General features: G+C 39.8%; 1 protein-coding gene across 25 annotated transcripts in view; it reads right to left on the reverse strand.

The window, feature by feature from the left end:
- DTNB (dystrobrevin beta) overlaps positions 1-25,486 on the reverse strand; it is a 142,874-nt gene that overhangs the window by 41,821 nt on the left and 75,567 nt on the right. For 21 of the 25 annotated variants that reach the window (XM_081156765.1, XM_081156766.1, XM_081156786.1 and 18 more), the window contains 2 exons: positions 8,867-8,944; positions 2,936-3,025 (listed from right to left, as the gene is read on the reverse strand). In XM_081156765.1, coding sequence (XP_081012891.1) covers positions 2,936-3,025; positions 8,867-8,944 — 168 coding nt within the window. The remainder of the gene's footprint in view (positions 1-2,935; positions 3,026-8,866; positions 8,945-25,486) is intronic. The other 4 variants (XM_081156777.1, XM_081156775.1, XM_081156770.1 and 1 more) reach the window with 1 other exon arrangement.

The following is a 25,486-nucleotide window of genomic DNA, read 5'->3' on the forward strand; positions in this document are numbered from 1 at the left end:
TCAATGCCTCTTTCTCTTCTTTTACCATGCTTCTTCCACAAATATAGCCCCATCTTAGAGTGAAATAATTTAGTCCATTACTCTTTAACAGGAGTTCCAGCACTCTAAAAATTTAAAGACCCACCTAGGTGGGTATCGGGTAATGCCGCACCTGGATGAAAAAAGGGTTCTTGAGTAGCAGGCCAGCTCTATGCCATGCAGTGAACTGTAGGTGAAATAACTGACTCCATAAACTTAGCAACTTACATCAACTGTCCTTTGTTCATGTCAGGGCACTCCTAGATTAATAGGGACTGCGGCTATATAATTCTCTTGAGGTTTGGCAGAAGCTTTAAGATAACAGAGATAATGATGACTGACCAGGGATGGCTGTTGTGACTTGCTTTTACTTTGGCCCTTGGAGTTCTAAAAACCCCTGATAGGAATTTAGCAATATGACAAGTTATACGAAAAAATTAAAGGTATGAGTTCGGTACTCATCAAATCTTGTTATAATTACTGAGGGGAACCCGGGAAGGGTGAAGTTAAATTTAACAGAGATCCACCTGGCCTTTTCATGTACACAATCAACTGTATTTCTCCTAGATTTTTCACCCTTCTATATTCCTATCTCTGTGACTAATTCTTTAAGTTTATTCTTTCCTCTAGGATAATTTTTTTTTAATGAGCTTTAAAGTTTTCTCCTTGTGACACTTCTGAACACTTTATAATTTTATGTGTGCAAATGTCAGCCTCTAGCATGTATAATCATCCTCTCAAAAGATGATCTTATAATAAGAACATGCTACCATCAGCTGACTTAAATACCTTACAGCCAAGGCTCCAAGGTCAGGGCTGAAATATATTTGTACCTTAAAGATGTTTGTCTGAAAAAAGAGAACTATGTTTATCTTTTAAATAAATAACAACAAAAAATGAACATTTAACAATACGGCAGATAATATTATGGAGGGACTGGCAGCCTAAGAAGTGAGACTTAAAATGGTTGACCTTTGTTTTCTGGCAAGGGACACAATGGGTTTCTCTGTGCAAAAAAGCCCCTTCTCCGTCACATTCCATCTCCCAGGGAAGGTTAATCCTGTCTGTCAATCCTGTACACCCAAGTGCAGACAACACGGTTGCTTTCATTGGCTATGCTTTCTAGCTAGAAACTAGAACTTTATGTTGAGGAGAAGCTTTAAGGTCAATGAAAATTATGAGGAAAGTGAGAAAAGTTCCCTGTTCTGCCTGAGCTGACTTTCATTTTCAGAATTAGCTAGCAAATTTCTTATTTTTTTCAAGGAAGTATGAAACTCAGTTCCTCAGACTATAAAGCAAGAAGAGATGCAGTACTCACCTAATCTTCATGTTCTCCCAGGGTTCCCGGCCACCAGTTCTTGAGCAGGGAGTCTTATCCCTAAGCCAAAAACTTGAGGACCTTGGCTAAACCTACCATAAAACTTCTTGGGCTGAAACATCAGGTAGCAGTCGCTGTCCAACATTCTGTTGCTACTTTCACCATGAAAACTTATAATCCCCTGGACAATTACCCTGACTGATTTTAAGTGAGCTGTTCTGTTAGGGGTGAGATGACTCTTTTCCTACAGACCAAGGGGCTGGGATAGAGTGCACAGAAATTATCTATTGGATGAGAAGACACTCTTTGTGACACAATGCACAAATATCAGGCCCTTCCTTCTCTCCCATAGGATGAGCCTGCCAAACACACCTGGGAAGGAGGAGAATCCTACCATCTCTTTAAGGCTTTAGGGATAGGTAAATGCCTAAAAATATCAATGCTATTTAGTCATACTGGGAAGACTATGGGAAATGGTATAAAGTAGACTATTAATAAGAGTCCTTTTTAAATATATGTATTTTCTCATTGATTATTATTTTTCTGTTATCATGGGGAATAAGAATGACCTTCCCAAGGAACCATGACATGCTATGGGCAAAACTAAGATCAAAATTTAAGGCGCCAGCCTCTCTTATGTGTTTAATTTATAAATTATGGGTTTTATTTTCTCTAAAAATAAGAATTTCAAGTTGTCTGGCACAGAGACTCTTCTTTGCTGCCATGTAGAGTGGAATGAATTTAGGGATTTAAACTTTACCTGCATTCTCTTTGCAGAGTGTGATGGGTGTGGGCATGGAGTGGGCAGGTGGCTTTGGGTCTGCCTGAATGTAGTAGCACTTTGTTTGGCATTAATTCTTATAAAGGGTGAACTCTGATATAGGTAGTGGTTATCAGACATTCTTCTATCCTAACCCACTGAGGGATCAGTCACATCCCCATATTAACAATGAGTCACTACCACAGTAGTTTTCAGGGAAAGGGGTATGCAGGGCTACTGTTACAAATATAATTATTATAATATAAAGAGATGTATATCATTTGGAAAAAGTCCCTTAGGTGACAATGATCTAATACCACTACTGAAAACCACTGTTTAAATAATCAACAATGACAGATTTGGGAGAAGAGATGGAGATGTAACATGTAAAGATGTAACAGGGTGATGGTATCAAATATTGGACAAAATGAGATATCTGTGAGTTGATCAACCCTCAGCTTTGAATATCACCAGAAAGGTTTCATTACTTAGGCAAGACTGAGCAGGAGCCCTCCGTGAATGTACATCTCTGGGACTGCGCATCTCTCTGTGGTTTATACGATAGTTAAGTATAACCTGAAGGAAGTGAGCTCCACTTTCAAGGAGAATTTCTGACTATATGTTTAGGTAAAGTGCCTGGGCTTAGCAAGGCTCCTTCTCCTTTAAAAGAGAATGCTTTGGAAATTACCTAAACTCTGCCAAACATAGCTGGTAGCTTCTCAAGAAAAACGTCACATGCAGAGCTCTTTCCGGCTGACAACCCCAGGTAGGTGACACAGCTCTCCCTCCCTCTGCTCAGCCCCTGGGTGCCCGCCTGCTGCTGCTGCCCTCCCACTGACCGTGTACAGTGCTGAAGACGGGCCACATAGGAGGCTATCAGCGCATGCTCATCGGCCAAGTGACTGGGTATATCCTGGCTATACAGTAACCTAGGAACAACGGAGCAAAGACAGCAAGCATGACACAAACACAGAGCGAGAAATGAGCACGAATTAAAATGGGCGAATTTCAAAGAAACGTAGAAAAATAAATCGTAATAAGAAAAATATTTTTAAAAATCACAATACATAATGAAATATGGTGTTAGACCGTAGGGAATATATCTCACAAATCCTTTGAACAAAAGTAGTCCCTCAGGAGACAGCACTGTTTTTAATGAGAAGTCACTGAAAAATCTAATCTTTGTTCCCCTTTTTTCTTTAGCTGCTTTTAATATTTCCTCTTTATCACTGGTTTTTAGCAACTTGATTGTGACATGCATTGGTATGGTTTTCTCTGTTTATTCTGCTTATAGTTTGTTAAGCTTCTTGGACATGGGGTTTATAATTTTCATCATATTTGTAAAAACGTATTTGAAAATTTGGAAAAAAAAAAATTATTTAAATAATTTGTCTCTCCCCACTGTTAGCTTGACATTGTTCTGTAAGTTACTGACATTCTGTTCATTTTTCAACTTTTTTTCTTCTCTGTGCTTCATTTTGGATAGTTTGCCTTTTTTTTTTTTTAAATATATCTCTATTGATTTCAGAGAGAGGAGGAGAGAGGGGGAGAGAGAGAAACATCAATGATGAGAGAGTCATCGATCGGCTGCCTGGGCACGCCCCTAACTGGGGACTAAGCCCCAGGCATGTGCCCTGACTGGGAAATGAACAGTGATCTCCTGGATCCTACCTAGGTCGATGCTCAACTGCTGAGCCACTCCTGGCTTGGCTTGGATAGTTTGTCTTTAAGTTCAGTGGACTTTTATTCTGCATTCTAGTCTGTTAAATCCATCCAATGAATTTTTCATAGAAAGTATTATCATTTTCAACTCTAGAAGTTGTTTTTTAATTTAAATATTTTAAAGCATAAAGTTCCAATTACATCTATACTTGGTTCTTTTTTATTTTTTCCATTTTTCTCTTCTTTATGTTCATGATTTCCTGTATTTTTTTGGAACTTATCATGGCTGTTGTAAGGTCCATATTTGCTAATTTCATCATTTCTGTTGTTATTTCTGGCTTTTAAATATATATATATTTTTATTGATTTTAGAGAGGGAGGAAGGGAAACAGAGAAACAGCCATGTGAGAGAGAAACATGGATCAGTTGCCTCCCATACGCACCCCAACCAGGGACTGCGTGTAGCCCACGCATGTACCCTGACCGGGAATCAAACCATCGAACTTTTGGTACATGGGATGACACTCAACCAACTGAGCCATGCCAGCCAGGGCTCCGGCTCTTTTTATATTGATTAATGTTCTCCTGATTACAGGCCATACTTTCCTGCTTCTTTCTATATAATCTAATTTTTTTCTGGATGATGGAAATGGTGAATATTATATTGTTGAATGTCTGGATTTTGATGGCTTCCTTCAAAGAATCTGGTAGTCAGTCAATTTACTTGTGGACAGCTGGATCCTTCTGAGGCCTGGATTTCAGCTTCATCAGTGCAGATCCAGAGTAACCTTTATCTAGGGAGATTTTTGCCCTGATCCTAAGGCATGGACTTTCTGGGGTCTTTACTGAATGCTCCAAGCATTCAATCATGTCTCTCTACTCTGGCTGGTTGAAACTCAAACAACTCAGGTAGCTCTTCCACTTTCAAATTCCCCAGGGGCTGCTCTTTCCCAGATAGTTGTTGTTTGCTGGTCTAGTGAAATCTCACTCTATGCAAATATGTCTTAGTTTTCAGCCAAAGACTCAAGGGTCCTCTATGCAGGTTTACAGCGCTCTTTTTCTGCACACCCTCTCCTCACTGCTAATCTGCTCCATGAACTCCAGCCTCCCAAACCCCAACCTCTGCCCTTATTCTCAGCAAGACAGCCTTGCTTTGGCTGTGTCCTGTGTGGAGCTGGGCGAACACCGCTCGGCAGGAAGCCTGGACGATCGCAGTGACTCCACGATGGCTTCTCGTCCCTAAGAGCAGCCCTGCCCAGTCCACTGTCTACTTTCTGAAAAGAGTTGTTACACTCAGACCGGTTTCCTAGTAGTTAATAGTGGAAGAGCTAATCTAATGCCAGTTACTTCACCACGACCAGAGTGGAAGTTCTCTTTGTAGTAACTCATTTCTACTCATACTTTTGTAAAATATTGGTCCACTTCAAACTAGAAATTAAAACAAAACTACTTATGGCAGACAGACTGAGAAGCAGGGCTAGATAACCTTGTAGGCCATCATAAGGGCTTTAGCTTTTACCCTAACATGAAATGTTACTGGAGGACTTTGAGCAGAAGTGAGGTATGACACAGCTCGTACAGTAATAGGGTCATCTGCTCTATGGGAGACAAAGTGCCAGAGAGCCAGGGAAGAGGCAGCTCATTAGAAAGCTACTGTAGCACTCCTGATGAGAGATAAAGAGGCTAGGAAGATAGCAGTAGCAGCAGAAGTGGTAAGAAATAGCAAGATCTTGGACATATTTTTACAGTGATTTGTTGTTGTTTTTGGGTTTTTTTGGTTTTTTTTTTAATATCTTTATTGATTTCAGAGAGAGGAAAGGAGAGGGAGAGAGAGAGATAGAAACATCAATGATGAGAGAGTCATTGATCGGCTGCAGCCCACAACCTGGGCATGTGCCCTGACCGGGAATCGAACCCTGATCGCCTGGATCCTAGGTCGACACTTAACCGCTGAGCCACGCCCGGCCGGGCTACAGTGTTTTGGATAAAGCTGATCTAATAATCTGACAGTTTAGATGGGAGAAGAATCTAAGACTCTGACTGAGCAACCAGGAGAACTAACTGCCAGTAACTGAGATGGGGAAGACGTGGGAGAGGAGGTTTGGTGGGGAGAGATACAGAACTCAGGTTGGAACGTGCTAATTGTGAGGTATGTATTAAATATTCAAGTGAAAACACTGATTAGGAGGAGGGTCTGAGATTAGAGCTCAGGGGAAAGGTCTGGGTCAGAAAAATAAGTTTGGAAGTCACCAGTATGTAGATAGTATTAAAAGCCAGGAGCCTAGGTGGGATTACCTACAGTGAGTGAGTACAGATAAATGAGAGAGGCAGTCTGGTCCCTCTGGTATACTAACACTTAAAAAGAGTTGAGAGGCATGGGAAAACAAGCAAAGGAGGCTGCGAAGGGGTAAGAGGAAAACCAGAGGAGCACAATACCTACAGGCAGGTGCAGAAAGTGTTTCAAGTAGAAGAGGGATCATCTAATGTCAAAGGCCACTGATAGATCAAGCAAGGTAAGTCCTGAGAATGCACCCCTGGATCAGCACTGAGGAGGTCCCTGGTCTTCTGGATAGAATGGTCTCAGCAGAGTAACAGGAAGTGAAAATCTGACCAGGGAATGGCACAGCAAAAATGGGGACATGTACTATAGAAGCAAGAGTTCATTAAACTCCACTTTAGCTTTTTATGAAGACTGCTACTCAGAACTGCCGTTGTTTGCCAAATAATTAGGGATCTAAACCAAAAGGAAGAGCATTATCATAGCAGCCTAGAGTAGATAAGGAACCTAAGTGTCCATGTATTTTTCTGACAATTTTGTTTGGGCTGTTATGTGTACTACTCACATTCAAAGTTGTACCTGTTTTCCAGATTTACTTTTTGAATTAAAATTTTTTTTTTTTAATGTTTTCATTGATCTTTTTAGAGAGAGGGAAAAGGAGAGGGAGAGACAGAAACATCGATGAGAAAGAAACATCAATTGGCTGCCTCCTCATGTGCCCTGACCGGGAATTGAACTGGTGACCTCGTGGTGCATGAGTCAACACTCAACCACTGAGCAACAATGGTTGGGCAAACTCTTTCCTTTTTTGATAAAATATTAAAAAATATATATTTACTATATATATAAAATATACATGAATATGTACGTTTTTGTTTGTACTAACCTGAGTTAGAATTGCTGAAGGGTTTACCTTAAATGCTTGAATGGAAATGGAATTTAATCTCAACCCTGGAGCAGTTAAAAATTAGAGGTCTGCCCAGGCTATCAGATGGACTTTGGAAATCTGCCAGCACTGAGGACTCTGCAGTTCCATAAGATTACATGTTAATTTTCAATGATTCTGATTTTTTGTCTTTCAAAAAATGATGAGAGAAAAAAAAATAATTCCTGTGTTGCCTTGGAGAGATTCTCATGAAGTCATACCAGCTAGCTGTCTCATGACCATGCTGAAACCCTCATACTGTGCTTTTCAACCAAACTGTTTTCCTTACTTCACAGGAAGGAAATGCAGTATTCAGATGATGTGCTATAGATTTGTGCATGTGAACCTGTATGGTTTTATTAACCAATGTCACCCCAATAAATTCAATTTAAAAAGAGAAAAAAATAAATATCCTGAGTACATTAAAAAAAAAAAAAAGTCTATGCTCTAGTACACTGTACCACTCAACTCTGCCCAGCAGAAGCGGCTTGGCAGTATTTCAGCAAGACTGTGGGCAAGGACTCTTACCTGGCCATGGTCTTGAGTCTCCACGAAAACAACACTGTATTCTGGTCACTCTGATTTAGTAAACCCCTAAATCCCCTATTTCTGGGTACTCCTATGGTTTCCTACTTAGCTTCTTCCTAAAGCTATTTTCCAAACTCGCCTGATAATAAGAATCACCTGGAATACTTGTTAAACGTGTAGCTTCTCAGGATCTCAGGATCCACTGGGTCTGCTGTGGTCCCAGATAGTTGTATTTTTAAAAAGTGACCCAGGTGATTCTTCACATCAGTTAAGTTTGGGAAACACTGCTCTAGGATTTTAGCTGATGGGAATAAACATAGTTGATCTTAAGTATTATACAGTAAGTCCTCACTTAACGTTATGGGTAGGTTCTTGGAACTGTTGCAAAATGATGCATAATGAAACCAGTTTTACCATAGGCTAAGTGATGTAAACAAGACAAGTTCCTACAGCATTTCATCCATGTCATAATGAAATGACATTGAACCAAATGGTGCTATTGGAGGACCTGCTGTATATTATAAATTAAGTCTAAGTATTATTAACCAGATGACATTTCTATAGCTGAATTACTCCAAAGCAATCGGTACATTTGGTACAAAGTGGTTTTTTTTGGAAAGGACCTGGGGAGTGGGTTGGAATGCCTTTGTTGTTGTTTTTTTCTTTTTGCTTTTTGAGTGATGACTGTTAGAAAGAATTCTTTAATGGTTGTGCGCCTGAGGGAGTTTCTGCATTGCTCTGATCATGGAACAGCTTAAATCAAATAGAAAGCAAGCCATTTTATATAGTTCTTTTAAGTTCTGCCTAAGAGAATTTTGGAGAAAAGTAAATTAAATTAAGAGGAGAAAGGAGACACACAGTTCTAGTTCCTTGACGGACCCTAAAGGAAACTGCTTGTACAACTAAGAGAAGGATTCGCGCTTTTCAACTTAAATGTTTGTGAATCATAGACAGAATGATTTCGGAGAGTATAAGGAATTAATTTCATTTACACAGTCTAATCAGGACACAGAATCCATCTCTGACACGCAGAGAACTCAAATGTGAAAGTGTTGAAATTCATGATTATCAAAATGTTGTTTAATGTAAAAAAAAAAAAAAGGATCCCAAACATGCCTATCTGTTTTGACACTGTGTTCGCTGCTTGTCACAAATGCAGTTTCCACCTCAAGGCACCACTCAAAACAGACTCCTTCAGTGCTATATTTATGAGTTAGTAGGAAAATAAATAAGTAAAAGTAGAAAATAATATTTAAAGACAGTCAAAGGAGGAGAAAGAAAGCCAGTCCCTTCTGCCCTGTGGAACGCTCTGCCTCCCAGGCCAGGGGCCTGTCCCCAAATCTGAGTGGCGACTGAGGTGCCAGCCGCGACACATACCTCTTGGTGGGAGTGGGCACTCCGGAGGACACGTGGCTAACCATGGTGTCGTTCATGTTAGTCAGAGGGCGAGGAGGACTGAAAGAAAAGACATTTACATTATATTAATAATTACCTACGTGACCAGGGGGAAAAGTGAAAGGATGATAGGACGAAAGAACCAACGATCACTCCTGATAAGCACAGTGGAACCCACGGGAGTGGGGGCAGAAATCAATCGATGCTTCCAGCCTAAAGTAAATTCAACACGAAGGCTCTCCCAGTGAAGCCAGAAGACCACAGAGCTGCGACGTACCAGGAGCAATGAATCTCATGCACGCTGCTGCAGGGATGCAACTCGGCTGCCTTTTGTTCTGTAGTTTTAGTACGTGAGAATCTGAGTTCTGCCACTTTGTTAATTTCTCTGCATTTTAGGTGTTTATGAGATTACTAGGTGTTTAGCGTTTGTTACATTACAAAGGTCACGACAGCAACGTGATGCTTTTCGAGACTTGTTAGAGCTTGCTGCCTTCCCTCAGGTTTAGCTTGCATACTTTTTACCAAAACAATTAAACTGTTACATACTAAATTCTATTATTGACCTTAACAATGAACCTCATTTTATACCTATACTCTAGTTAGAACGCTTTCTCGTTTTGGGTTTTTTTTTTTTCCTGTATGTTTTTATTGATTTCAGAGAGAGGAAGGAAGAGGGAGAGAGAGCTATAAACATCAACGATGAGAGTCATTGATCGGCTGCCTCTTACATGCCCCCTACTGGGCATCAAGCCCGCAACCTGGCATGTGCCCTGACCTGGAATCAAACCATGACCTCCTGGTTGAGAGGTCGATGCTGAACAACTGAGCCATGCCTGGCCGGGCGGAATGCTTTCTTTTCTAACCTAATCCCAATTTAAATGTGAAGGTAAGTATTTTTGATAACTTGTCTTTAGCTGCTGGTTTTCAGGACTCAAGTTTTATTTCTTCCTCTTGTGTCCTGAATGAATGAATGAATCCAAACTTACCAAAAAGGAATCTATAATTTGGCCTTTCAGCCCCTCTCCCACTCTGCTCCCTCCCCACAGGGTGCAGCTACACAGGCTTTGTCCTGCATTTGGAGCCATGTGACTATTGCTAAACATTCCTCCTGGGCAATCACTTACTTCCTGTCTCAAACGGAAAGAAGTTCCTCTCAGAGAAATTCGTCCATCAAAATCAGAAAAGTAAAGCAGAAGAATCCTTTCCTCACAGTTAGGTGTTTTGGTGTCTCCTGTCTTTAAGAGCTAAGTTAACTATGCAAAATGTCTGCGTAGAGGTTATAGTTAGCAAGTCTTGATAAACATTAAGGGACCAGAACCCTTCCTATTTTATGGATTTCACAGTACTTTCTAATAAAGGTTCCGGGGAAATTTTTCAAGTAGAGCCAACGAACCTAGAGGAAAGCTAAAGAGGAATTGATGGATCAATCCACATATCTCCCCATCTGTCTATCCATCTACCCACTTACTTTTTTAGAAAACAACAATTTCATTTCTGGGTAGGGAAATCTTTTTAATAATCTCCCACTTAATGAAAACTATCAAAGATAGAAAGTAATTTGCAGGGAACAGATTTAGGTCCCTTGATTTTTAAGCCCTAGCACGGCGCTTACTGTTCCATGCTCCACCCTTTGTACGCAGGCCCATCAGTCAGAAGTGCAGGATTAGAGCGCGCTCTGTAGGCTAGACGTCAAATCCACACTACTTATTTTACTGCCTGTCTTCCACGCAGATATCCAATTTTGCCCCCTAAACTTTCAAGCCTATTAATACGACTGGCTTTGCTGAGTTATAATCAATTAATTGTTTTAGGTTGATTAATGGAAGTGAACACAGAGATTGGGTTAATTTTAGTCCTAAATTTACATTTTTGTCACTGGTTCTTTTAAGTCAATCATCCAAATGGAACAAGGAGACAATTCCTATGAAAGAAACAAATCCAGCATCATAGCTTTTCATACTTGAGGGCACCAGAGGCATTCTGGTCCTGGAAAGAGAATGGACTTTGTTTCTCTGATATATTATTACCAGCAACCCACTTCCAAAATAAGGACATACTCATGTTGCTTTCAAAACTAATGCAGTTACTATGTATCAGTATTGAAGATACTGTATTCAATGTCCTTTTTGACATTCTCAGAAGAAAAAATGACAATAGAATAAAAAATTTTTTAATTCCTTATACATGGATCCATGTGATAAAATTTCATGACTTGCAGTATTTTTTTATCTGATGTCACAAAAATCTTTAATAATCACCTTTACCTCTTAGCAAATATCATGTCCAATTATTATGTTTTAGCGCACATATCAAAGTCTCTTTTCTAATATTCAAAACCATACAGTGATATAAGCTGTAAACTAATCTTTAACTGCCCCAAATGTCACACCCCTTCTGAACTTCTAGCATATTTTGATAAGGAAATGGGTATGTGTTTGCAGTCCAAGATGAAAGAGGCATGTGAAAACATAAAGAGGACCTTTACTGTAATATCTGCCACTAGGCCCACAATTCACTGTGAAAGCCAACCGCTTAGATGTCATCTTAGGGGATTAACACACCAAAAATGACTTCTGCTTAAGAAAGTCTTTGCAGTTCCTGTAAGACTGAGCTGAAAACAACGCTTCCAGGTGTGAAGACAAACTTACAAAGCAGCAGAACTGACACCACTGATCAGATCAGTCTTGTTGATCTTCTTTAACATTCAAAACCGACTGAAAAACTTGAACCTGTCACCATATGTTCTGTATCTTCCTTCGGTGAAGGTCTCAGTAGAGGAGAGTCAACTCACCCCATAAAGAAAAGTATATTTCCAGGTGTTAAAGCACTAGTGTACATGCTAAATTATATAAATCAGGACCAAAAGATATGGGTCTACGGATAGAAAGGATGTTCTACGCTCAAAAGCAACAGGAAAATTAGGAAGAAAAAGGTCAATTAACTTGAAGTATTAAAAAATCAGAATGGGGGAAAAATACAAATTTGGGGAACTATTTCAACAAATATGAAAAAGTGAGAATAGTCTTCACACAATTTCATTAAAAATTTATTAAAATTCCAATGAGATAAATGAGCTAAGTGAAAATGCACATTTAAAACAAAGAAATACAAAAAAAAACATAAAAGTATTTTAATTGTAAAAATAAAGCAAAGAAATTTGTTAAAATTACAGACCACTATCTCTTTAAAAATTAATGTTTTCCTCTCTCTCTCTCTCTCTCTCAAAATAAAAAATAAAACATTTTAAATCAGTCTGCATTATCTCCATTCCATTACTAGACTAGGAAATCTGTGCGATTTTTTTTATCATTGTATTTCGAGCACCTGCATATGGAACAGGCTTTCAGGAAATATTTGTTGATTGTGAGTCAGCACCATGAAGTGTGGAATGTGTAAGAAGTGATCTTCCTGTTATATTTAGCTTTGGTGAGACTACTCTCTGAGAGTGGAATAATGACATTATTAGTTGTTATATTTGGTAGGTACATTTGCAGTATTTGCAGCTATAGTAAGTTTTCATCTGTGACTTAGTAACGGAATCAAGAGTGGAGAGTGTCTCTAGTAACAGCAACAATACTTACTGAGCGCTAAACATGTGCCAGACTCAGAGAGAACATTTCCCATGGATTCACTCACTTAAACTTCACAACCACCAGTAAGGTGAATACTATTATTGTCTTTATTTTACAAGTGGAGACACTAAGGCATGAGAGAAGTAATATATCTGAGGTCACAACCAAATCGTGGCTGAAGTAGGATCTGAACCTGGCTGAATGGGTCCTGAGTCTGTGTTCTTGGTCACTATGGTGCAGTGTCCTAACTACCTTTGACTGTTGCACTTTTAGGAAAACTGGCTTAAGATTGTTTAGTCTGCAAATTAATACCAATAGTATGATGTTAGATCATAGTTCTTGTAAAGTTGTTTCTAGGAAGGAAAGACAGTAATAGCCCCAGACTATAGATTTTGCCTAATTTAGTCTTTCCCCTATGACACCATGAGAGCTATATTATAAAGGACTATCTGAACTCAAACCTTTTGCTTGCAGAACTCCCATTCCTAAGCACCTTCAGGCTGCCCCAAAGAAAACTGGGTAACCTAGAATAAATTGTTTCCTTCAAATACATCTCCCTAATTGATTAGAATGACTTTAAAATCTAATCTTGATTTCAAAGATCTTTTGGATTCCTCATATCAGCCTAACAAAATGCATAATTTTAATGAGCAAATTATCTATTTTATCAGCCGGAATGTTAATTTAAAAAAAAAAAGTTTGACCCTGGGCCCAGGACCAACCTCGAGTGTAATTCCTTGCGCCGGCTTTCTAAGTTGACTTAGATCCAGGGGTAAACACTTTCTGAATAGAACTCTGTGGTTAACCCAGAACAGGAGAGTATAATGCTGTTGTTTCAGCAGAAGTTCTACCTAAAACTGTGAGTGAAGGGGAACACAAACGAGGCCAACCCTGAGGGCTGAGAGGCCGGGTGGGATCCCAGCACCTGGGGACTGTCCCTTTTCAGAAGCCCTTAGGCCTCTTCTGCAGAAAGCCCTCCGGACGGGCGGACACGTACCCTACCCTACACTTTTCAGTGTGTGCACATTACCTTGCTCTTCTTCCCAGAACCCTTTGTAGAGGTTAAGATTCCGGGTCCGCAATTCTCTTTTACCAGGACAACTACCTGCCAATCACGCACGTGGGGACTCTTCACCAGATGTTTTGGTCTGTTTATTACCGTTAGTATGAAAGGGACAAAGGTTTTATTATGCCCTATGCTTTCATTTACTTTATTCATTTTTTTGTATTTCCCACAACAATGCTTTACATATGAGGTACTTAACCATTTTAGTTAAATACATTTAATCAGTTGGTAAAATTTTTGCAGCCAACTAGTTTGCCTTCAACCCTAGATACCAGTGTTGCTTCTCAAATTACCTTCCCTACTTGCTTTGACCATACTTCTCTCATCTTTAAGGTTTTGTAGCAGATTTCACCATACTTTATTAAGACAAATTCAAAACCCACACTGTAGACAACTTCATTCTTTTATCTATCAAACTACTGAGGTCTTCTGCATCTTTCAAACAAGTTGTTCTTTTGTTTCTTCTAAGCCCCTGCTTTCAAATCAACGGATACCTATCCTGGACTGTCCTGCTTAAATTTGCCAAAGTTACACTCTTTCCTGCCTGTCTTATCAGAGAAATGGCTCCTGAAATTTCAAGTATCTTCATAAAGCCCTTCTGATTACTACAAACTCCATTTAGATAAACAATGGCCTGATCAGTACACAAACGAATATCCATGGCTTATTCATGCCTCGCACTGCTAGGGGCTTTGGGAAAAACAAAAAACAAAACCGAGTTGAAGACCATCCCTGCCCACAGGAAGTTTATAATCCAATTAGTCCTCAGAATTATCAGGCATCTCCACAATAGGCATTCAAGCTGTGGCTTAACATATTACAGTTTTTAGGTCAAATCTGATTTAACAATTATCATTTACAACTGAAAATGTATAAAATCATTTATAACAAAGGCTACAACTTAATTACTTCAAATAATGAACCAAAGACCAGTAACACAAAAGAATATGAAAAAGCCCTATGAAGCTAACAGTTACAGGCATACCTTGTTCCATTGTGCTTTGCTTTATTGCACTGCACAAATGTTGCATTTTTTATAAACTGAAGGCCCTCCACCAGCAAAAAGATTACAACTCGCTTCATTGTGATACTTGCTTTATTGCAGTGGTCTGGAACCGAACCTGCAATACCTCTAAGGTCTGTATGTACAAGATTTGATGTATATTTTATACATATATCTTTACATTTATTTATTTATTTATTGTCCTCACCTGAGGATATTTTTCCCTTTGCTTTTCAGAGAGAGTGGAAGAGAGAGAGAGAGAAACATCGATGTGAGAGAGATACATCAATTGGTTGGCTCCTGCACCAGGGCTGGCGATCAAGCCTGGAACCAAGGTACATGCCCTTGGCCACAATCAAACCCGGGACCCTTCAGTCCAAGGTCCAAACACTCTGTCCGACACTCTAACCACTGAACCAAATTGGCCAGGGCCGTATCTCTTTACTTTTAGAACACAGTTGGGAGGAAACAGGTAATACAGTAACATCTGTTGAGTATGAGCACTGCATTAGCATTGAGCTAGGTCCTCAGATACACTATCTAAATTCCTGCTATTACCCATGATGGCATTCCTATTTCACAAATAAAGACATAAAGGTCAAAGAGGACAAGTACCATGCTCAAGGTCACAAAGCCAGTAAGTGGCAGAACCAGTCCATTTTTATCTGGTTCTAGAGCTACTTAATAGATCAAATCCACACTCACCATCCTAACCCAGGCATCTCTGTATTATCCAAATTAATTTTTCAGATTAGAGTTCTCAGAGAAGAATAAATTCTCAAGTCTGAGAAACACTGTCCACTTTAGAACCTTCAAGTCTAACTTGAAGTCGTTTAGGGGGGAAAAAAGAGGAATTTACTCAGCCTCATAATTAAATTCACAACTAAGCTTTATGAAGGATGAGGGAGCATAAGGGCTTCCTGGACCCTGGGATCAGTAGGACATTGGCTGTTACTTTTGCTGAGATCTCATTTTGGGTCAGAGTCTATACAGATCTCACAGCTTTATATGTTTAACAAGAAACAGCTTCTGCCTAACATACTATAGCTTCACCACTGGAGGAAAAAACCTCTTCCTCATTCCAATCTGAAGTTCCCAGAAAACACTCAAGATGACTTGCCTTGAGTCATCTGCCTACTCTGGTAGACAGAGGGCCCACTACTTTGACTGGCAATCCTCTTAGAAAAACATGGTCAGGGCTGAGGGAGGGCCAAGTCTCCAAAGAAGAGGGTACTGTTCCCAGGAGAAAGGCTGCAAAGCAGTGTCCAGGATCCAGGCACTTTTGGATCTCTGCTGGGGTGACCGCCCGGTTGAGCACTGCTTTAGCACGAAGGAGTTTCTCTCTTCGTCACTGTTTCTCTTCTTAGTCACTAGCGTCCAAAATTTAGTAGCCTATAAACCTATTCACAGATCCCCACACTGAAACACTACATGATCTTGTAAGAAAGCCAACTCATCTAATTACTCCACTATGATGAGGACACATGGGATTTAGACTAATCTATAGTAATAACACACTGTAGCTCTGGTGAAATATCCAGGAGAGCTGATTCTAAGTTCCCTATAATCTCTGTAATTCTATTAGTCTCTCAAAAGGCCCCCTGCCCCATGACAACAGTTACGACAACTGTGGATCATTTTTACCCTCCTTGGGAAGTGTGATGTTTTGCTTTTTATTTCTGGGTCTCAGACCAACCATCTCCTGTTACTCCATTAGATTCATGGTTATTGGCTAAAGCAAGAAAGTTAAACAAACAAGCAAACAAAACTGCCTTTTGGAGAGCCGTAATGTGAGAACTGCTAATCTGAACATGTGACAACTAACTCAACGTAAAAAAACCTATTGACAGACAGACAGACATGCCTCAATTTCTATTGCTCACAAACAGAGCCATTTGTGGTACAAGACTTATAATGAAATATTTCTCAGGAAGGAAAGGTTTACCACAATCACATTCTTATACTGAAGTTTCACCATGAAACAGCATCTAGAGACACTCAGAGGAACTGTATCTCGCTATAGCTCTGAAAAAGGGCGGAACTGTAAAACGAGACCATCACGTGCAAATTATTTAGTAGCATCACTCAGTTTAATACTATTGTATTGGAAAAACAGGCAAAGGGCCTTACAAAACAGATAACAAAAATCAACAGAAATGCCCTATTTTATTTTAAAAACCTTTCCACGATGAATAATCCCTCCTTGTTTGTTAAACTCACGAGAGGAGGTTGTCAATGTTTATATTGATACTGACTCCTGCATTTCTAGAAAGATGAGAAAAGACGACAACTTAAATACTTCAACAAGGTATTGCTCACAGAGAGGCCCATGAAATGTACTATGCAACGTCATTCCCTAACCTGTTTATATGGTCAGTACTGAAATTTGTTTTTTAAAAAATGGAAACAAATACATTATTATAGAAAACTAGCCGACTCTCATGGTTTCACCATTAGCCATACAGAAAAAGATACAATGTACTTCCCCTTTTTATAATAATTGCCCAAGAAATTCCAGAGGCTTGAGCATCCTGCCAAAAATAAACACAATCATCATTAGCCCAGCAGCTCAAGCAGCAAAAGCATAGAGGCAAGAAAAGCTACCAAACCTTTACGTACTGTAGCAAGTGCTTCTTCTTTCTCTATGGATCTAGCATCTAATGCATTGCACTGCTATTGTCTCTAAGGAAACAGAACAATCACATGATGAAGAATCTTCTCTACAAAGTAGTTTATCCTACAGAGCATTTGGGGATAGAGCAGGTACAAGGGAACAATTCATTAGAAGGCAAGCATACGTCTGCACTCGGTCAGCCAGTCCATCAAGAGGTCGGATGCAGCCAACGACAGGGAGGCAGATGCAGCACACAGAGCAGGTACCACTCCTTAGAAGCGTAAACATGAAAAACCCTCTTGCAATAGAAGCCAGTGGCCCAATTAACCCAGAGAGCAATTCCATTCTGGTGGGGACTTTAAGGAGCATCCCTCCACCTCCTCTCCCAGGGCCTCTCCTAATTGCCAACGGCTTGGTAAGAAAGCACCCTGCAACTGTGCCTGCCCAGCAATCTAGGCAGGGAGCGACCTCGGGAGGTAGGGAGAGCTAGTAAGGCTTGCTTTTCTGTTGTTGTTGAAGAGGAGTTAATGGAAATGCAAGTAGAGTGGGGGGAAAAAATAGGACAGTGGTGTGTGCCTACCCCTTTGGTGCAAAGAGCTCCTTAATCAAAAAGGCAGCTCATCAGAGGGCAGCTGAAACAGACAGCTATACAGTGTGAGCCGCTGAATGGGATTTCAGGGACACCTCTAGCAGGGCATCCACAGGATGACAATGAACGTCCCTGACACTGGGAGTCGTCCTGTGGCCTCTTATCTATTTCACCTGCTCAACAGCTCTTAAATCTCTCTGCTCCTGGTATCCATCCTCACCACCATCAACACATTTCAGCCCATCTCCAGCTAGTGTAACAAATACTGTAACAGTTTTCTATTAGTCCACCAGTGTTCAGAGAACCTTTTGATTGTTACTGGTCTGATTTCTCATGGCTAAAATTACTTTCCTAAGCATGGCTCTCATGTCACATTCAGCACCAAACCATCAATTCTCTACTAGTCTCCCAAATTAGGACTAACATCTCCTTCTCTATGGCCACTGCCTACACACTACAGCCTCAGTTTCCCAGTCTGTCTTAATTTTCACTAATTCCTTACACTTTCTAAGTGCTCTGGGCAAATATGCTACTCGGTTCAAACACAGGCCCTGGACTTTTCTGCCACAGTCATGCAAAACAAAACAAAAATGGCAAAAGGTATCTAAATATTTACACTAAAAATAGGGGAAGTAAAAATGAAACCTAGACTAACAACCCAAGGGTCTGCAAAAGAATTCTACCATTTGCTTAGATAAATGAGAGGCGAAAAAGACAATCCAACCCAGTCAGACAGCTAAATAGTTAATATAAACAAGTTGACATCGATAAAAAAAAACCTAGAGAATAAAATAGATGCAGGTGTTAGAATGCTTGGCAGAAAATGAAATAGTTGATTTATATGACATATCAGAAATATAGTAAAAACAAAATAGCGGTGAGATAATATCTTTCAAGGCTACAAACTAAGGATATTGAAGAGAGAGTAGAGCACAGAATGTGAAGGGCAATGTAAACAATAATGGGTAAAATTAATTTCACAGGGGAAAAAACCCTACAGAATAGTTGAGATTAAAATACCTCATTTTTATAATAAAAACACACCAAAGGGGAAGAAGAGGCAGCGGAGAGCAAACAGCACCAGGTTTGGGAGAACTGGGTTCCTGTTCCAATTCTGGTACTAGGCAGATTACGTGACCTGGACAATGAAGCCCTTTGTGCCTCAGCTAAACTGACCCGTGAAATGAAGGGGGCTGGTTCTAGAACAGTGGTTTTCACATGTTGTTCCCTGGGCATCAAAGGATTCCACGAATTGCTTCAGTAACCACAGACCAGAGCAAGCAAATCAGGCCCCGGCCTCATTTCAATGACAGCAGCTCCACTTCTACTGCACACACGACTCCATAAAGCAAAATGCTCCACTGCTGCTTTAAAAAGTCTGAAAACACCTTTCTTTACTACAAAAGTTAAGTTAGAAGGCTCTGCTACACTCACTCATCATACCTGGTTCTTTTCTTTCATGGTCCTTCCACAATTTGCAACTACGTATCATTAGTGTTTACTTTTTTAATCCTCGCCTGAGGATATTTTTTCCATAGCTTTTCAGAATGGAAGGAGGGGAGAGAGAGAGAGAGAGAAACATCCATGTGAGAGACACATCGACTGGTTACCTCCTGCATGGACCCTGCCCAGGGCAGGGATGAAGTCTGCAACCAAGGCCCTGGACTTGACTGGAACAGAACCCGAGACCCTTCAGTCTGCAGGCTGGCCCTCCAACCACTGAGCCAAACGAGTGAGGGCTAGTGTTTGCTTTTTAACTGGTCTCACTCAAGAGGCTGTAAGCTCAGGACAGCAGAGCCCATAGTGTTTACTCCACCATCGTGTCCACACTGTGTATCTATATAACTGGCACACAGTGGTGCTCAGCAGTTATGGATTCAATAATGAAATGTGATGATTTTATTTCCCATTCCAATCTACTTAAAAGTGCAAACTGGTAAAGGGCTCACCTGAACTGAATTTTAAGTGGAAAAGATGGCCTAACAAGGAATTCAAAAGGATAGCTAACAGGCCATCTGGGATGGCCAAAATTCTTGGGAGTGGAAGGGTTACGTAATGATGGCTGAATAATATTCTCAGGAATATACCTGAACACATGAAAGCAGCAGTACTTCTCACAGGTACCAAGCGCATCAGGCCAACTAAGCCTGTGAAATCAGCCTTGGTATTTCATTTCTGGGCTGAAAGAATCTAAAGGTGATTTTAAATGCCCTACCACATTAGGGAGTTTGTCAAGGGGATAAAGAAGCACACACCATTTCACTGAATGTGTATCAAAGTCTCTGCTAAAAAGGCCACGCAGAGACCTTCGGAGACGGAGCTGACAGTGAATTCTAAATCACCTGAAGAAGTAGTTGGGGAACTTCTGGTTGAAGGCTGCAGGCTGAGCACATGCTAAGAGCTCACCCTCCTGTACCAAAGAAAAATGATTTAAAGATATAAAAGTAAATTGATGCATGCATAGCTAGAATCAAAACAAAAAGGGGAACTCTCCTTAAGTCTAAGAAAATAAATGGGCCCGGCCAGGCATGGCTCAGCGGTTGAGCGTCGACCTAGGATCCAGGCGATCGGGGTTCGATTCCCGGTCAGGGCTCATGCCGAGGTTGTGGGCTCGATCAATGACTCTCTCATCATTGATGTTTCTATCTCTCTCTCCCTCTCCTTTCCTCTCTCTGAAATCAATAAAGTTATATTTTAAAAAAAAAAGAAGAAAGAAAATAAATGGCAGTTTAATCAATTTCTCAAAATGAAGACATTAAATATTCAACTCAAGAAACTCTATGGAGAAGCTCTTAAGAATGTTTTTCTTGTGATAAACTGGACACTGGAAATGAGTGAAGGGTAACAGCTGGACTTATACTAAATTAGACATGAGTTGGTGACAACTTGGAAGAAATAACTAAAGAGAATAAAGAAGTCATTTAAATTCCAAAAAGAATTCTGCTAAAAATGTGAAAAACTAGGAAGGAAGATTACTGAATACAGTCAAGCAGACTAGTGCTTTCCATTCACACTTGACGGCAAAGTATTAAGTTTTATCCCTAAGATGGTCCCATTAACATTACCCAAGAGGGAAAAAATAAGTGAAACAAAAGAGAAAGGTCACTCTGTCAAAGGAGAGGATGCCTTATTTTGACCTTATCTTGAGGTCTAGGATTACTTTAAGTAGTAAAATAAGAATCCTGCCCCAAGAGCTCATTAGAAAGATACAGTTTTTACAATGTGAGTAACCTCTTTGATCGCCTTCCAAAGCTTTAGTAGGATCAGCAAAGTCATATCAAATAACAAGCAAGGCCCTATAATGTGACCTTGAAAAGAGGGACTACAAGAAAATCGCCAGCCCAGTCGGGTATGGCTCAGCGGTTGAGCATCGACCTATTATCCAGGCGATTGGGGTTCGATTCCCGGTTGGAGCACATGCCCGGGCTGCAGGCTTGATCCCCGGTCAGGGGTGTGCAGGAGGCAGCCAATCAATGACTCTCATCATTGATGTTTCTATCTCTCTCTCTCCCTCTCCTATCCTCTCTCTGAAATCAATAAAGATATATATTTAAAAAAAAAAAAAAGAAAGAAAATCGCCAAATTTAATGTAATTCAACTAGAATTTATGACTGTGCTCCATGCTCTGGAAGCACCAGTAAGTAGAGGTTAGTCCCACAAACACCTAGAATATGCCAAGCACTAGAAATATACAGTCCCAGACCTTAAGAAGCTGATGTTGCAAAGGACATCTTCAAGATGTCCAGGTCCAATGTGTATTCAAGAAGTCCTTAAAGAAGAAGACAGCCCAAATGACTGATAAACCAACAAGAGCTAAAGGAATTGAGGGAAGAAAAGAAGAGATCCAAATGAGTTAACTGCTTCTAAGTTTCAAAGGTTTTATGGACAGAGCAGAATTTAAGCTTTACTTATAGATATACAAACCATGGAGAGTCTGAAAGAGGCAAAAAGGGCATTCAGGAAAGGGGATAGTTGGACTAGGACTTCGGGAGCTAGCTCAGAGGGCCAGGAAGGGATATAAAGTTTTAAAGGTGAGAAATGAGGCAGGTCTCTCCAGAGCACAGGCTTTGTACTACATAAATTTAGCAGAAGATAAGATTCAAAAAGTAAGGTGGGTCCCGAATACACAGGCCTTGAATTCCAGCAAGAGGTGTGCCTCCTTAATTCTATAGGCAGTGAAGTTGTGTAGATTTTTAAATAGGGAAGTAATGTGACAAAGGCAGTGATTCAAGAAGATTAATTTGGTAGAAATATGTAGACAGATTTGAGGCTTAAGAAGAACGAAAGGACAAATTTAGTAGGTGATTATTGCAGGTAGGCAATATACAAACCCGTAAAGGTACTAAGAAATATTTAGATTATTCTAAATTGCAACTAGATCACAGGATACACATCCTATTAAGAAATTCCACTCAATGAATATAATTCTGAGGCTCAATGTCTACATGAAGTTATATTATAGGTATATCCAAGGTTTGACTAGGGAAGAAATAATGCTTTTTTAAAAAAGGCAGATTTCTCCAAAATCAAGAATAATTACTTCTCAAATATAAATTTTTAGTAATCATAATGAACTGGAGGGTCATGACTTCCAACCCTCAATTCTCCCACCCCTCGGTTTTTTTTTAAATAATTGAGGTAAAACTGGTATATAACATTATGTAAGTTTCAGGTGTACATTATAATTCAACATTTGTATACACCACAAAGTGATCATCACCAAAAGTCTAGTTTCCATCCTTTGCCATACAACTGACCCCTCAACCCATTTCACCCACCTCCCAACCCCTTTCCACTCTGGCAGCGACCAATCTGTTTTCTGTATCTATCCGTTTGCTTTTGTTTTGTTTGTTCATTTGTGTGGGGTTTTGTAAGATTGTACATATAAATAAAATCATACCATCTTGGTCTTTCTCCATCTGACTTATTTCACTTAGGATAATACTAAAAAAAAAAATCCCAATAAAGTATGGAGTTCAGCTCATTATAATATCAATATAGGTTCCTTTGTAAAATGTTAAGGGAAACAGTACAGAGTATATGGAAACTCTCTGTCCTATCTACAACATTTCTGTAAACCTAATAAAACTACTGTAAAATAAAAATGTTACTTAAGAATTTTCTAAATAAGCAAAAGATCTAAATAGATAATTATACCAAAGAAGATACATAAATGGCTTACAAGTGCACAAAAAGGTGCTAAACATCATTAGTCACTGGAGAAATGCAAATTAAAACCATAGCCCGGCTGGTGTGGCTCAGCTGTTGAGCATCGACCTCGGATCCAGGAGATTGGGGTTTGATTCCCAGTCAGGGCACATGCCTGGGTTGCGGGTTCGATCCCCCTTCAGGGGTGTGCAGGAGGCAGCAAATCAATGACTCTCTCATCATTGATGTTTCTATCTCTGTCTCTCCCTCTCCCTTCATCTCTCTGAATCAATAAAGATATATTTTTAAAAAATAACAACAAAAACCACAATAAGATATCAGTACTCACTGACTAGGATGGCTATAATGAAAAATAACAACAATATACCAAGTGCTAGTGAGAAGTGAAGGAACTGGAACTCTCGTGTACTGCTGGTGGGAATGTAATATGGTCTAACCACTTTCAAAGACAGTTTGGCAATTTCATAAAAATTTAAACATACGCTTACCCTGTATGACCCAGCAATTCTACTCCTAGGTATACACCAAAAAGAAATGAAAACATATGTCCACACAAAGACACAAATGTTCACAGCAGTGTTTCTCATAATAGTAAAAAACTGAAAATGAGCCAAATGTCCATCAACCAGTGAAATGTCCATCAACCAGTGAGAAGATAAATAAAATATGGTCTACTCATACAATGGGGTATTTTCAGTATTGAAAAGGAATGAACTATTGATACTTGCTACGACACGGATAAGCCTAAAATATTATGCTAAACGAAAGATCCAGAAATAAGACTACATATTATATTATTCTGTTTATATGAAATTTCTAGAAAGGGCAAAACTATAGAACAGGGAGTATAGCTGGCTGCCCTAAGGCTACAGGTGGGGAGCTGGAACTGACTACAAATAGATAAGAGGGAACTTCTTTGAATGATGCTAATGTTCTAACCTAAATGGCGGTTATGGTTGCAAAACTTTTGTAAATGTAAATTTACTAAAAGTTATTTAACTGTCACAGTGAGTGAATCTTATGATATGTAAATTATACCTCAAGAAAACTGTTTAAAAAAAAGACAAATCTAAAATCACAATGAGATACTGCATCACACCCTCAGGCTGACTCCTATAAAATAAAAATAAAACAAAAATGTAGGGTCTCCCAGAGAGCAGTATTATTCAGAGCAGCCAAAAGGTGAAAGTGACCCAAAGGTCCACTGACAGTGATGGACAAACAAAATGTGGTGTATACATACAGTGGAGCATTTCTCAGCCTTAAAAAGGAAGTAAATCCAGACACATATCACAACGTGGATGAACCTTGAGGACATTCTGCTCTGTGAAATAGACAGTCACACACACACACACACACACACACAAGATAGATAGATATACATATGATTCCACTTATATGAGGTACCTAAAGTAGTCAAATTCAGAAAAACAGACAGTGGAATGGTGGTTACCAGGGGCTTGTGGTAAAGGGGGAGTTGATGTTTAATGAATATGTTATTCCAGACTTGCAAGCTGAGAAAGCTCTGGAGGTTTACAACAATGTAAATATACTTAACACTACCAAGCTGTATACCTGAAAATGGTTAAGATGATGATAAATTTTATGTTATGTGTATTTTACCACAATAAAAAAAGAAAAGAAAACCAAGGGATGGTGCTTGGGCCATGCTAGATTTGGAGTTTAAAAGCAGAGTGCTTTATGGTAGAAGTGGTAAACAAAGAGAGAAAAATCCCAAGGGGGCGGGGGGGTAAAGCAGACCAAAGTCACAGCCACTTGCAAACAATTACTCTCCTAGGATTAAACCTTGAGTTTTGTTGTATTAAATAATACTGTTTCTCCTTACTGTATCATAACCAATCACATGACGTATAACATATGAAAGGATGCTCAATGTCACTAATCATCAGTGAAGTGCAAATTAAAATCACGAGAGCCCTGGTGGTGTGGCTCAGTTGGTTGCACTGTCCTCCCATGCACCATGCACCGTAAGGTCCCGGGTTCGATTTTCAGTTAGGGCACATGCCTGGGTTGTGAGTCTGATCCCAGATGGGACGCTTTAGGGGGCAGCCAGTTGATTCTCTTTCTCTCTCTTTTTCTCTCCCTCCTTCCCTCCTTTCATTTCTCAAGTCAATTAAAAAGAAAACCAATGAGATAACACTTCATACCTGTCAGAATGGCTGTCATCAATAAATCAACAAACAAGTGTTGTCGAGGATGTGGAGAAAAGGGAACCCTTGTGCACTGTTGGTGGGAATGCAGACTGGTGCAGTCACTGTGGAAAGCAGTATGGAGTTTCCTCAAAAAATTAAAAATGGAACAGCCTTATGACCCAGCAACTCCACTTCTGGGAATACATCCAAAGAAACCCAAAACACTAATTCAAAAGAACCTATGCACCCCTGTGTTCACTGTAGTATTATTTCTAATAGCCAAGATTTGGAAGCAGCCCAAATGCCTGTCAATAGATTGAGTGGCAAAAAAGCTGTGGTACAGTTACACAATGGACTACTACTCAGCTGTAAAAAAGGAAATCATACCATTTGTGACAACCTGGATGGGCCTGGAGGGTATTATGCTAAGTGAAAT

The sequence above is a fragment of the Miniopterus schreibersii genome (assembly GCF_964146895.1).
Source record: "Miniopterus schreibersii genome assembly, chromosome: 13".
Classification (NCBI taxonomy): Eukaryota; Metazoa; Chordata; class Mammalia; order Chiroptera; family Miniopteridae; genus Miniopterus; species Miniopterus schreibersii.